Below are 13,633 nucleotides of genomic sequence, written 5' to 3' on the forward strand. Positions count from 1 at the left end.
TAAGACGGAAAGACCCACAAACAAGCAAGACCTGAAGGCTGCGGCAGTAAAGGCCTGGCAAAGCATTAAGAAGGAGGAAACCCAGCGTTTGGTGATGTCCATGGGTTCCAGACTTAAGGCAGTGATTGCCTCCAAAGGATTTGCAACAAAATATTGAAAATAAAAATATTTTGTTTGGGTTATGTTTATTTGTCCAATTACTTTTGACCTCCTAAAATGTGGAGTGTTTGTAAAGAAATGTGTACAATTCCTACATTTTCTATCAGATATTTTTGTTCAACCCTTCAAATTAAACGTTACAATCTGCACTTGAATTCTGTTGTAGAGGTTTCATTTCAAATCCAATGTGGTGGCATGCAGAGCCCAACTCGCGAAAATTGTGTCACTGTCCAAATATTTCTGGCCCTAACTGTATATAATGACTATGATATAATTACAACATTGATACCATTCAAAGGTTGATATACATTATAGTCACAGTTAATACTGTATTAACCCTTATAAGTAAAGGGCTCTAGTAGTGGCATGGTTAGCAACAGGTTTCCAAGCCTGGACCCTGCAACCGACCACTATATTTGAGAATAGCCAACAAATGAAAAACATCCTAATATGAATTGGAATTAGGATTATTACTAATGCCATAAAAATAATAATAGTTTATAGGAAGCAAGCAAAGGAGACGTTCTCATTAAGGCCTCGTGGGGCTATGCAATCAAAACGATAGATCCATGTGCACTCCTTTTGTAATAGGAGTCTATCAAAGTCACCGCCCCTCGGATTCTGTGTATATGCCTCAATTACACTGAAGGATATCTCATTGACATTGCCCCCATGAATATCATTCATGTGTCTTGCTATGGGGGTGTCACGTTTATGCTTGATATCCCCCATGTGTTCCCCCACACGTCTCCTAAACTCCCTCCTTGTTTTGCCTACGTAGTCTTTTGGACAGCTACATGTGGCTATATAGACCAGTCCACTGGTTTTGCAGTTGATAAAATCACGAATATGGTACCTATTACCCGTTGAGGAGCTCGTAACAAATTTCCCTGGTTTCATATACCTGCAGTTTACACAACTGCCACATCTATAAAAGCCACATGTCTTCCGGTCCAACCATGTCCCTACTGGAGTTGATCTTTTAAAGTGGCTGTGCACCAGGTTGTCTTTTAGAGAGCGTCCCTTCCTATACGTAATCTGAGGTCTAGGGCCAATCCAATTGCTCAAATCGGGGTCAGATGTCAGAATATCCCAGTACTTCGACAATAACTTTGTAACTCTTTCATTCTGGCTATCAAAAGTGCCAATAATTCTGATTTGCTCATTGTTTATGGAAGCTGACCCAATATTTGGTTGTAACAAAGTACTTCTATCTTGTGAAAAAGCATGTCTATATGACACTTCTATGACTCCTCTTGGATAACCCTTCTCAAGGAATCTCTTCCTCATATCGCCCGATTGCTCAATGAATGTATCAACATCCGAGCAATTCCTTCTCAGCCTCATAAACTGTCCTTTGGGTATGCCACGTTTCAAAGCCCTAGGGTGATGGCTATCCCACCTGAGTAAGCTGTTAGTACTGGTGGGTTTACGATAAATCTTAGTTTTCAGATAACCATCATCTTTTTTCTGAATAAGCACGTCCAAGAATGGCAGGGTCTTGTTGTTGATTTCAAAAGTAAACTTCATGCCAATATTATTGGCATCGAGTTCCTGCACAAAGTCAGCAAACTCTTGTTTTGTCCCCTGCCATATTACAAAGATGTCATCAATAAATCTGTACCAGACCCCCACATATTGATGCCACCATTTGATATCACCAGTAAAGACCATGGTTTCCTCCCACCAGCCCAGGAATAAATTAGCATACGATGGGGCACAGAGGCTCCCCATCACAGTACCCCTGAGCTGGTGGAAGTACTTCCTGTCAAAAAGAAAAAAGTTTTTTGTTAAGGTGAATTGTAGGAGGTCTAGTACAAATTGACCGTGTGCCTTGTGCTGGACTGCCCTTGATCTCAGGAAATGCTCAACAGCCTTAAGTCCCAATTGGTGTGGAATGTTGCTATATAATGCCTCCACGTCTATAGAGGCCAAGAAGGAATCCTCTGTCAGTTGTATACCCTCAAGTTTCACGAGCAAATCGGCTGTATATCTAATATATGAGGGGAGTGTCAACACGAATGTACGAAGCACGTCATCTATATACACACCACAGTTTTGTATCAAGGAGTCCGGCCCTGACACAATTGGACGGCCCTTTAATGGCTCTAGCCCTTTGTGCACTTTAGGCGTAGTATAGAAAGTGGCTATAAGAGGGTAGGTAGGTAATAGGAATTCTAGTTCACTTTTAGAAATTAGTTTATTGGTGAAAGCTGCTTCCAGTAGACTAGTCAGTTCAGTTTTATATTGGATCGAAGGGTCTGATTGAAGGACTTCATAGGTAGTAGAATCTTTCAGGATGGTATAGCACATCTGTAAATAGTTTGTTTCAGTCATAATAACAAGGTTGCCCCCTTTATCAGAGGGCTTAATAATTAATTCATTAGTTTTTGTCAGTTTTAGTAGGGCCTCCTGTTCACCCTTTGATAAATTAGATACTCTGGATGTCATTGGTATTTTTCTCAGATCTTTTTCTACCATCATTTGAAAGACATCTATACTAGTGATGTCTCCCTGTGGCGGCATTTTCTTGCTTTTATTTTTAAAAAATTAGTAAATGGGCCCTCACCCCCATTCAGAGTATTTTCATCCAGTAGACCTACCAGTGCTGAATACCCATCCATGTCCTCCACACTCAGACCCAATCGATCCAATTCGGTACGGTTTTTATGTGCAAAGAATTTTTCCATTTAAGCTTTCTGCAAAATAAGTTTACATCTTTTATCCAGCCAAAGCTATCAAATTTATTCGTGGGAACGAAGCCAAGGCCCTTTCTAAGAAGGCTATAGTCATCGCTTGTTAAAGCATAATTGGACAGATTGATAATTTGTCCCTGATTTAGGCCAATTTTGGTCTCAGGTAATAACCCGTACCTGCACTCCTCTCTAAAAAAGAGGAAATGGAGGCAGAGGAGGATGCTGAGGATGAAGTGCCATTTGTGGTGTTTGGCCCTCTGCCAGTCTGTTGTGGCTGTCCATTCCTTTGTGCTCCTCTGTTGTAATTTTCCCCCTCTGCCTCTCCATCTCTGTCTATACCGTCTATTACCTCTATAAGGGACACCAGATTGCAGACGCTCAGTATCTGAGCTATCAATATCTGATGAGGATATATCTGATACGCTATTTTGAAAATTATAAGCCTGATTGTCACTAAAGGCTTTCAAATCTCTTTGAAATTGTGATTGTTTTCTTTCTTTGATAAATGACTGATATTTCTCTACTGAGGTCTGCAATAGGCCCTCTCTCCTATTGAAATCTGGATCCGCTTTGAGTCTCAAGATGTTGTCTATTGATCTATTCAGTTGTTTTGTTGATAGATCAAACAGTTTCTTTTCCTCCTCAAGGAGTAACTGCATAAACCTAATCGATGAGTCAATAGACTCTTTAACCCATTTATTCAGTAAATCAGGGGAGGCAGTTCTTGGTGATGGATTGAGGTTAATTCTTAGGGTACCATCACACAGTGCAATTTTGATCGCTACGACGGCACGATTTGTGACGTTCGAGCGATATAGGTACGATATCGCAGTGTGTGACACGCTCCTGCGATCAGGGACCCCGCTGTGAATCGTACGTCGTAGCACATCGTTTGAAACTTTCTTTCGTCGTCTAGTGTCCCGCTGTGGCGGCATGATCGCATGGTGTAACAAAGGTGTGCACGATATTGTATACGATGTAAAGGGCGGAGGAGCTGGCTACGTAGGAGCGCTGAATTCTCCACCTCCCGTGTGCTGATTGGGCGGTACAATACTGTGCGCTCATTCGACAAAGGACTATTGTTCCCAGCGGATAAAACCGGAGCTCTCGAGCGCGCTATTCATTTCTCTCTGTAGCACGTGCTGTAAACAGAACTCCTAAATTCGCTGGATTCCCTGGACTTTTAACTACTAGACTTTTACCGCAAAAGGTATGTATAACGCTACAGCGTAGCATATGTTGCGCTTCAACGGGGATAAACGCTGGAGTGTGGTCGATTGTTCCTTTGAGTAGGGTAGGCCTGAGAACCTCAGGTACACAGCTGTAGCGTGGCCCAATTAATTAATCCTTTTACAGATCGAGATGGTTGACTGCCCCATTTAATACCAGTAGTAACATATATAGTTATTAGATCAATGGTCAGAACATTGTTTTGTAAGCACGTGTATTTATTGTACATTTGTTTTCTTTTTAGGAACTATGCTCACTTCCGATGAGAGTTCTGTTGTTGCTGCTGCCCTGGTGTTTGAGGCAGCACGTCTCCAAGAGGAGAGACGTCCTAAACGAAAACGTCGCATGTGGACCCGGAGCTGGCTGCAGAAAAGATCCACATTGTCACACATGGGTCTCATAAGAGAGTTACGTGACAATAACCCTCATGATTTCCGAAACTACCTTCGGATGTCCGAGGAATCCTTCAAAATAATACTGTCTGCTGTTACGCCACTCATACAAAGGCGTGATACGCCGATGCGTGCAGCCGTGCCCGTGGAGGAAAGATTGGCGGTGACACTGCGGTTCCTGGCAACAGGAAGGTGTCTTCAGGATTTGCAGTTTTCCGCCGCTGTTTCCAGACCTTTCCTGAGCGTTGTGATTCCGGAGACATGCGAGGCCATTGTGCAGAGCTTAAGGCATTATATGGAGGTACTACTATATTTTTTTTGGCTGCTGTGTTATGTCGATATATTATACTAGCTATTGAACCCGTTCTACGCCCTGATGGCGAGCATTTCTATTGGTATATGTTCTACATCCTATCATGTGCTGCTCCCATCCTGCGCCCCCATTCAGACATGTGCTGCTGTGATCCTGCGCCTCCAGTCTGACATGTGCTGCTACCATTTTGCGTCTCCATTCTGATATGTGCTGCTCCAACCCTGCGCCACCCTTCTTTTATTTGCTGCTCCCAACGTAATTTTATTGATTATATAATTTAGATATATTGTTTAGCACCCCCTCTGAGTCACCGAAGCCATCTGAAAAAATGGCTGCCTGCATACTCAGGGTTGTTGACTTTGTTATACTAATCCATACTGCGCCTCAATCACTGTAGGATGTCCACATGAGAGTGTATGTGCATAATATATTTGACCTAATTTGTACATGTTTCCTTCTCATCTTGCAGTTTCCCAAGACGGCGGATGACTGGAAGAGGATTGCTTCCGATTTTGATGAGCTGTGGCAGTTTCCAAACTGCGGTGGTGCATTAGATGGAAAGCATGTGCGCATCACGCAACCAGCCAACTCTGGATCCTTTTTTTTCAACTACAAAGGATATTTCAGTGTGATCCTCATGGCCCTTGTCAATGCGAACTATGAGTTTGTCGATGTGGATGTTGGCATGAATGGTCGAGTCTCCGACGGTGGTGTTTTTGAACACACTTCATTTGGGGAAAGCTTGAGGAACAATGAACTACTGTTGCCACTAAATGAAGACACAAAAGCAAACCTAAATTTTGTCTTCATCGCTGATGAAGCTTTCCCTCTTCATCCACATTTGCTGAAGCCATTTGCACAGAGAACACTCACACCGGAGCGCAGAATCTTTAATTACCGGTTGTCGAGGGCCCGTCGTGTGGTTGAAAATGCCTTTGGGATTATGGCAAATCGGTTTAGAGTGTTACACACAGCTATCAACTTGAAGCTGCCGTCTATAGACTTTGTGGTTTTGGCATGCTGTGTGCTCCATAATTTCCTGAGACGTCATGATACGAGCTCCTATTCTCCTCCTTCGTTTATTGATGCAGTGGACGCAAGAACCGGAGATATTGTGCCCGGGGAATGGCGTACACAACCTGATAATTTTACAGCTCTTCAAGCACTTGGATCTGGCAGACAGGCAGACGATGCAAGGGACTGTCGCGAAAAATACTGTCAGTACTTTAATGGTTCTGGAGCTGTACCCTGGCAGGATCGCGCCGTATAAAAAAATATTTTTTTTTGCTTTGCTGTCATATAAACCTCTCTAAATAACTTTAAATGTGATGCCTATAAAATGGTGCTGTTAACCCTTATAGCTTGGTAAACATTAAAGAAAGAATGCGAAGATTTTTGGTTTTTTTTGTAACAATTTCTTGGTTTTAAATTATTAAACAACAAAATATAACATAAACCCCCCCCAAAAAAAATTATCTCCTTCCACGGCCCAAGAGGTGTCGCAGCGTCACGCCCTGCTGCTCTACTTGAGTCTGGAGGAGCGCTGCTGTCTCCTGCAGGAGCGCTGCTGTCCGCTCCAGGCGCAATTGTCTCGCCAGGAGCTCTCTTACGGTGGGCGGTTCTGTGGATAGAAGAGGTTGGAGAACCAACGTTGATTCCGCTGAAAATACATCTCGACCTCTGGGGCAGGACCAAATTTTGTGTGTTGTAAATTTCTATTTGGTCTGGCACCACAGGGCGATGTAAATTTTATTAAATTTTACAGTTTTAGTTGTCTATTGTGACATCCAGCAGAAAACCACTCGTATTATCTTGATACTTACGGAGAAGGGACGCCGGTTCCTCATTGCCAGAACCAGAGCTGCTAATTTCCCACCCCAGCGATCTGGCCACTGCTGCAGCATCTTAAAGGAAATAATAACAGATCTGGTTAACTATGGAACACGCCGTTGGGAAGCGCTCGCTGTTTTGGTCACTTACGTATGTTATGTTCTGGGGAGAATGCCGCCGACCCGGGGGAGGAAGAGGAGTGTCGGAAGGGAGGTGTTGAGGGTGGTGTAGGGGTGCGAGGCCGTCTGCTGTCTGGTGGTGGCGTGGTAGGCCGCTGGGTCATTACTGCGTCTGTAATGTATTCAAATATTTCCGCTACCCTCTTATGTCCCGTATGCAGTTGAAAAACTGTAATCTATGATTGTTAACTTACGTGACGTCATGGACTGTGGGCTCCCGCTGGTGGTGGATGCTGTGGTGCTGCTGGCAATGGCAGGTACCTGTTGCCGCCGCTGTCTCTCTACACCTAAAGTAAAGAATCACAATGTTTACACACAAATGTTGAGTGCTGCAGATCAAAGCTTACAATATACTCAAACATAAAATAGAGATCACACTTTACAGGGGTGCGATACTCAGACATGTATGTGGGCTCTGGTGTTCAATGGTCTTCCTGTCTTTGGAAAACGTATTATTTCATCAGTAGGCCAACCTCCTCCGTTTATATTTTTGGGAAATTGAGAAACTAAAAATAATGGACATCATAATAATTTCAAGATGGTGGTTGAGATTAGGGAACCCGACAAGTTTTCTCACGGACAACGCATATTCTGCTTGGAAAATAACTAAATTTTACAAAAACGGGGCATGTGTTTTAATGCATTTGAGGTCACGTTGGCGACCATGAGCGCAAGCCTCCCTCCCAAACCCCCCCCTCCTGACAGCGTGCATCTCCCAATCCCCCCATACTAGTACTTGCCTCGCCTTGCCTCCGCACGCAACTCAGCAAACATTTGTGGCGTTTTATAGCGGAGGTCAGCCCATTTTTTACGCAGCTGAAGCTGACTGCGGCAGATGCCAAACCTCCTCTCCATCATTCTGTCTATGTGGCCAAGCACTTCCCGCTTGTGGATGTGTGGGTGGGCAGGGCGGCTCTCCAGACCCTCATAATCCAGGGCATCCATCTGTCTAATAAAAAAAAGGAGCTCTGGCTGCCCCAGAGGAGCAGAACGCATTCTCGCCGCCATTTTAGATGGAATGACCCTGAACAGCAACGCCCAGAGGAGGAGCTGTACTCCGCCGTCCTGCCGCCAGATCGGCATCGCAATAGCGTTGCCGTTTATGGACAGCGTCACATTTGTGACGGCTGAGCGGTACGGAATGAACGCACATAGTAAATGCCGTTCGAAGGATGGTTATTTAACGCCGGAGCGTCACGTAATGTACGCTCGTGGTCTATGACGGCGTGATGACGTTACAGCGTTCCGGCGTGCCTGCGCTAGCTTGTTTTGGTTCCCTGACATCTTGATAATGGCTGCCAGTCGCCGTGATCCTCCTATGGGCATCCCAGAGCTCAAGTTCCTTATTGGAATAATGGATCGGATGCAGTACGAGACAACTGGGCTGGTGCTGCACCGCAACCAGCACAAGGATGAAGGTGTCCGTGTGGTGTCTGAGGGCCTCAGGAAGCGGTTTGGGATAACTCGCAGCAAGGCCCAGATTGTGAAAAAATGGGGCGATCTCAAGTCCAAAAGCCCAGAGCGCCTGCAGGAGCTTCGCAAGGAGATTCGCAGAGGTCAGTACGCAGGTACCCAAAAGTATGTGGCACAGCTATGGGGCAGTTTGAACGTTGCAGAGCCACTATGTGGCACAGCTATGGGACAGTTTGAACGTTGCAGAGCCACTATGTGCCACAGCTTGAACGTTGCAGAGCCACTATGTAGCACAGCTATGGGACAGTTTGAACGTTGCAGAGCCACTATGTGCCACAGCTATGGGGCAGTATGAACGTTGCAGAGCCACTATGCGGCACAGCTATGGGACAGTTTGAACGTTGCAGAGCCACTATGTGCCACAGCTATGGGACAGTATGAACGGTGAAAAGTACTATGTGGCACAGCTAACTGCAGACTTACCTTTTTTTTTTCCTTCACAGAGGCAAAGAGACAGCACCGCCGCCGCCACGAGGCATCCCGCACAGCCTCTTCTGGATCTGTGCCCTCCGGGTCAACTCCTCCAGATCCTAGTAGGTTCCCACAATTATGTGATTTGGATTCAGTTGCAGGTCCCCTCTTCCCCCCCCCCTCCCCCGGCAGCCAGTGTTGCCATATATGCTAACAGACCTTTTTTTTAAAATTTTTTTTTTTTTTCCTTCACAGAGGCAAAGACACAGCACCACCGCCGCCACGAGGCATCCCGCACAGCCTCTTCTGGATCTGTGCCCTCCGGGTCAACTCCTCCAGATCCTAGTAGGTTCCCACAATTATGTGATTTGGATTCAGTGGCAGGTCCCCTCTCCCCCCCCCCCCCTCCCCCGGCAGCCAGTGTTGCCATATATGCTAACAGACCTTTTTTTTTTTTTCCCTTCACAGAGGCAAAGAGACAGCGCCGCCGCCGACAGCACGAGGCATTCAACATGGACTCTGATCCCGAAGTGCCCTCCGTGCCTCAACATCCTAGTAGGTTCCCACAATAAAGTTATTTTGATTTTGTGGCAGGCCCACTCTTTCACCCCCAACCCAAACACCCCCCCCCCCCAAGTCAGTATTGCCTTATATGCTGACTGTTTTTTTTCTTTTTTCCTTCACAGAAGCAAAGACACATCGGGAGACTACAGTGTTATTAATGTTATGTTTTTTGACCCACAGCTGTCGTCAGTGTGAACAAGGAGGATCTTGAAGCCGGCATAGAAAGGCTTATCCACACTATGGCGCGGATTCAGGAGCAGCACAATGTGGCAATGGAGGAGCTGCAGAAGCTTCGGGACATGTGCCAGCAGTTGGAGGCGGGCCAATAATACATTTTTGGTTGTTACATTAAAAATATTTAGTTAAACTATGATTCCATTTTTTTTGTATTAGTTAACTGTACATGAATTTGTTACGTTAATTTGTGCCCTCATACAGTGCTGTGATCGAGACACACCAATCAAACAGTCGTGATAGAATTTCTAATAATAGCTTTTATTTGAAACATTATTTTAACAAGACAATAAAATAAAAAGTAATGTAAAAGAAGTTAGGAAATCACAAATTGTGATACGACGATTCTTCCGGCTGATAACTTTGGTGCCTGACGGGCGAAGCCATATGTGAAGGTATTGGCGTGTAGGAGTGGTTAGGGGGTGGCTGGCCGAAGTGGGAAACGGGAACATTGTGTCGCATTGGTGTCTGACACTGTGACCAACCATTGTAATATGAGGGCTCTGTCCGCTGCATTGGCCGGGAATAGACCAAACGAGTGTGCTTGTCCAAATCGCCATCTGTACCCTTGTTTACTGCTTCCAATATTAGACGCTCCGCTAGTGTTCTTTGGCTGTCGTCCATTTTGGCCAGTTTGTCAACAACATAGTGTCCAAACCCCTGCAACGCAGGGCTAACATTGTTTGTTAACACCTTTTTTGCAAGGCTCAACAGTTCATGTGAAACGTCTGAGACCACTAGGTACTACTCTGATTTTTATATAATTTTCAAGGGCCTTAATTTCCCACCACGACTTAATATGTTCTTTGTAATCACCATATAAATCACTGGAAAAAAGATAGGCAGGATAACAAAAAGGTTAGTTATTATATATATATATATATATATATATATATAGATACACATATATCTTAGCCTTTGGTGTGTGCCAGGGTGAGATACACGGACTCAAACAATAGTGTAGACAAAACAGTGCTCGTGCTAAAAACTAAAAACCTCAACTCACTACCTCTGTCTCCTGCTGTGCACCTGCCTGGCTGTGGAGGTTGGCACCCTACTTGTCAGTGGATATGACGCCCCCACTCACCGGTGGCTGACCCTCAGATTTTTTTTTCCGGTGGAATATATGACGAGGCATCTGTGACACCTTTTAACAGGGAATATAGTAGGAGTCACAGGGTCAGCCGACGGTGAGCGGGGGCACCAATCTCGTTTGTATGTGTAGGGTGCCAACCTCCGCTGATAGGCAGGATTTGTATATAGGTGCTAATAACAGGGCAATCTAGAGCGCACGGTTGTGTGTTATTTTTGTGTATATCTGGTTGTAGTTGTGTCATGGTTTTAATTGAACGTAATAAACTTGATGTTTTATCTATATCATCGTAGAAAATTAAGGGTTATTTGTTTTACTTAATTTGAATTTTTCTAACTCTTTTGGTGGCTGTATTAGCCTATGGTTGCTATATAGTAAGTACAGAAGACCCTGATCTCCTCCATATCAGGTTGAATAGATGCGAAACGCTCAACTATATTCCTCATCAGGGTTGATGAAATAGCAGTCCTTGATGCTTTTACGTTAAACTAATCCCCTTTTTAAAGGCTAATTAAATTAGTTTATATTCTAGTATAATAATAGCACTCTTATTTGCACTTCTTCTACAGTGAAGTGTGGCAGTAGGGATAGCGCATTACGAGCATCTAGTCAGGGATTATTGCCTTAAAAATTATAATCCTTGCTGCTGCTTTTTTCCATGCACTAGTGATGAGTGAACATGCTGGGATAACATCTGAGCACGCTTGGGTGTTATCCGAACATCTTGGAATGCTCGTATATTATGTTCGAGTCCCCTGCAGCTGCATGATTTGCTGCTGTTTAAACAGCCTGAACACGAGCAGATTGCCTGTTTATTAGGGAATCCCCACATGTGTTGAGGCTGTCTAACAGCTGCAAATCATGCAGCCGCAGGGGCTCGAACATAATATACGAGAACTCACAGATGTTCAGATAACACCCGTGCGTGCTCAATAAGACGTTTTCCGTTTATCACCACCATGCATAACAGATTCATGTTTTTACGGTGATCTGTATTCTAAAATTCATCAATCTGGTAGTGATGCTTGCTTTCTTCCATAGTTTGTTGCTGCCATTTGCAAGAAAAAAATCTTTTCAGAGCCACTTCAAATCCCTTCTATATTCTACAATAATACCCCTCTTATCTGTAATTCGTGTGTGGGCAGACCCGGCCAAACCATGCCCTTCCCATCCTGCCCGCCGCCTCCCACTGTCACCGCTATCTGCCTTGTTGGGATGCAGGCAGGTGTCAATGCATTGGTGGAGGAGGGGTTGCCCGCCCCTTCTTCCACCAATTAGTGAATGTGGGTCTTATGCTGGACAACAGGATGCTATTGGGATCTCCTGCTGGACATGGAGAAGTTGTGTGAGTCTCAAGCTGGGCAAGAAGAGGCTATGGGGTTCTCATGCTGATCAAGAGGAGGCTATGGGGGTCTCATGCTGGACAAGGGGTGGCTATTGGGTCCTCATGCTGGACATGTGGAGGCTATGGGGGTCTCATAATGAGCATGGGGAGGTTATAGGGTCTCATTCTGGAAAGAGGATGCTATGAGGGTCTCATGCTTGACAAGAGGAGGCTATGGGGGGTCTCATGCTGGATGAGAGGAGGCTATGGGGGTTCCATGCTGGACAAGAGGAGGCTATGGAGCTCTCATACCGGACATCAGGAGGCTATAGGGCTCTCATGCTGGACATGGGAAGGCTATGGGGGTTTCATTCTGGACATGGGGAAGCTAAGGGGGTCTCATTCTGGACATGTGGAGGCTATGTGGAGTCTCATGCTGGACATGGATATGCTATGTAGGGTCTCATGCTGGACATGGAGAGGCTATTTGGGGTCTCATGCTGGTCATGGAGAGGCTATGTGAGATCTCCTGTTGTTCATGTTGAGGCTATGGGTCTACTAATCATGGAGAGGCAATGTGGGGTCTCATGCTGATCATGGGAAGGCTATGTGGGGTCTCTTACAATAAATAGGGGCTGTGTGTGTACTTATACGATATACACAGCCCTCAAATGGTATGTAGGGGATGTCAGCATCTTTTCATGGCCAGTTTAAATCCTTTCTATATTCTACAATAATACTGCTGTTATGTGCAATTCGCCTACGTTGAGGTGTGGCAGTAGGTATAGCTGTTGACAGGCATCTAGTCAGGGATTATTGCCTTCTAAATTCTAAGCCATGCTGTTGCTTTTTTCATGCACTTATTGACTGATTCGTTTTTTTAATGGTGATCTGTAGTCAGAAATTCATGAAAGCAGGCAAAATTAACAGAGTTAATGTGTCCATTTACAGTTTTTCTGTAGCATCTGTATAAAAGGGCTAGTGGTGGGAGACTTTACGCTACTGAAGCTGGAATTACCACTTCTGAACTCTCCAGTGCTTTGTTTCCATCTATTTCTGGGTGCTTCTTGAAGTTTGATTGGGGTCATTGTCCTGCTGGAAGACCCATGAGCTACGATGCAAACCCAGTTTTCTGACTCAGGGCACTAGATTGTGACCCAAAATCCATTGGGAATCTTCATATTTCATGATGCCTTACACACAAGGCACCCAGGGCCAGAGGCAGCAACACAACCCCAAAATATCTTTGAACCTCCACCATATTTGACATGTATTCTTTTATTTGTAGACCTTATTCCATTTACAGTAAACAGTAGAATGATGCGCTTTGCCAAAAAACTCTATCTTGGTCTCATCTGTCCACAAGACTTCTGTTGGCCCTCTAAAAATAGTGGGGGCCGTCTGCTGGCCCTCTATAAATTTTCAGGGCCATCTGCTGGCCCTCCAAGTTTCAAATTTTACCGTATTAATATAAAAAAGAAAATTTGCCAACCTCAGATGGATAAATTATATTGCTGTAGCAATATACGGCTATACAAGGCATAGCTGTCTGCTGGCCCTCCAAAAATGCTTATTGAGGGTTGGCTGCTTGCCCTCTAACAATAGTGAGGGCAGCCTGATGGCTTTCTACAAATAGTGATGGCTGCCTGATGGCCCTGAAAATAAAATTGTAACTTTTAGAGTCCCTCCATTATAAATTAAGCAGGATGTGTCTGACCATGTCTCACACACCACA

The 13,633-nt window shown here is 44.7% G+C and overlaps 2 protein-coding genes and 2 long non-coding RNA genes across 4 annotated transcripts in view; 3 read left to right on the top strand and 1 right to left on the bottom strand.

Moving 5' to 3' along the window:
* The window catches only part of ERCC6L2 (ERCC excision repair 6 like 2), a 271,617-nt gene that overhangs the window by 147,634 nt on the left and 110,350 nt on the right, over positions 1 to 13,633 (top strand). The gene's annotated exons all lie outside the window — the stretch shown is intronic.
* Positions 4,335 to 6,313, top strand: LOC138657817 (uncharacterized). The gene is made up of 2 exons (XM_069745459.1): positions 4,335 to 4,778; positions 5,260 to 6,313. The coding sequence occupies exons 1-2, from the start codon at positions 4,335 to 4,337 to the stop codon at positions 6,058 to 6,060; spliced, it is 1,245 nt and encodes a 414-aa protein (XP_069601560.1). The 3' UTR covers positions 6,061 to 6,313.
* On the bottom strand, positions 6,453 to 7,221 carry LOC138657818 (uncharacterized). The gene is made up of 3 exons (XR_011317205.1): positions 6,994 to 7,221; positions 6,771 to 6,911; positions 6,453 to 6,694 (listed from the first exon to the last, which is right to left on the bottom strand). It is a non-coding gene; the product is annotated as an uncharacterized lncRNA (long non-coding RNA).
* On the top strand, positions 8,941 to 9,620 carry LOC138657819 (uncharacterized). The gene is made up of 3 exons (XR_011317206.1): positions 8,941 to 9,028; positions 9,152 to 9,238; positions 9,428 to 9,620. It is a non-coding gene; the product is annotated as an uncharacterized lncRNA (long non-coding RNA).

Source organism: Ranitomeya imitator, chromosome 1 (assembly GCF_032444005.1).
Source record: "Ranitomeya imitator isolate aRanImi1 chromosome 1, aRanImi1.pri, whole genome shotgun sequence".
Lineage (NCBI taxonomy): Eukaryota > Metazoa > Chordata > Amphibia > Anura > Dendrobatidae > Ranitomeya > Ranitomeya imitator.

Coding starts and splice junctions, on each gene's coding strand:
- LOC138657817 (XM_069745459.1), top strand. CDS start 4,335: ATGCTCACTTCCGATGAGAGTTCTGTTGTTGCTGCTGCCCTGGTGTTT. Junction 4,779..5,259: donor GCTTAAGGCATTATATGGAG/GTACTACTATAT, acceptor CTCATCTTGCAG/TTTCCCAAGACGGCGGATGA.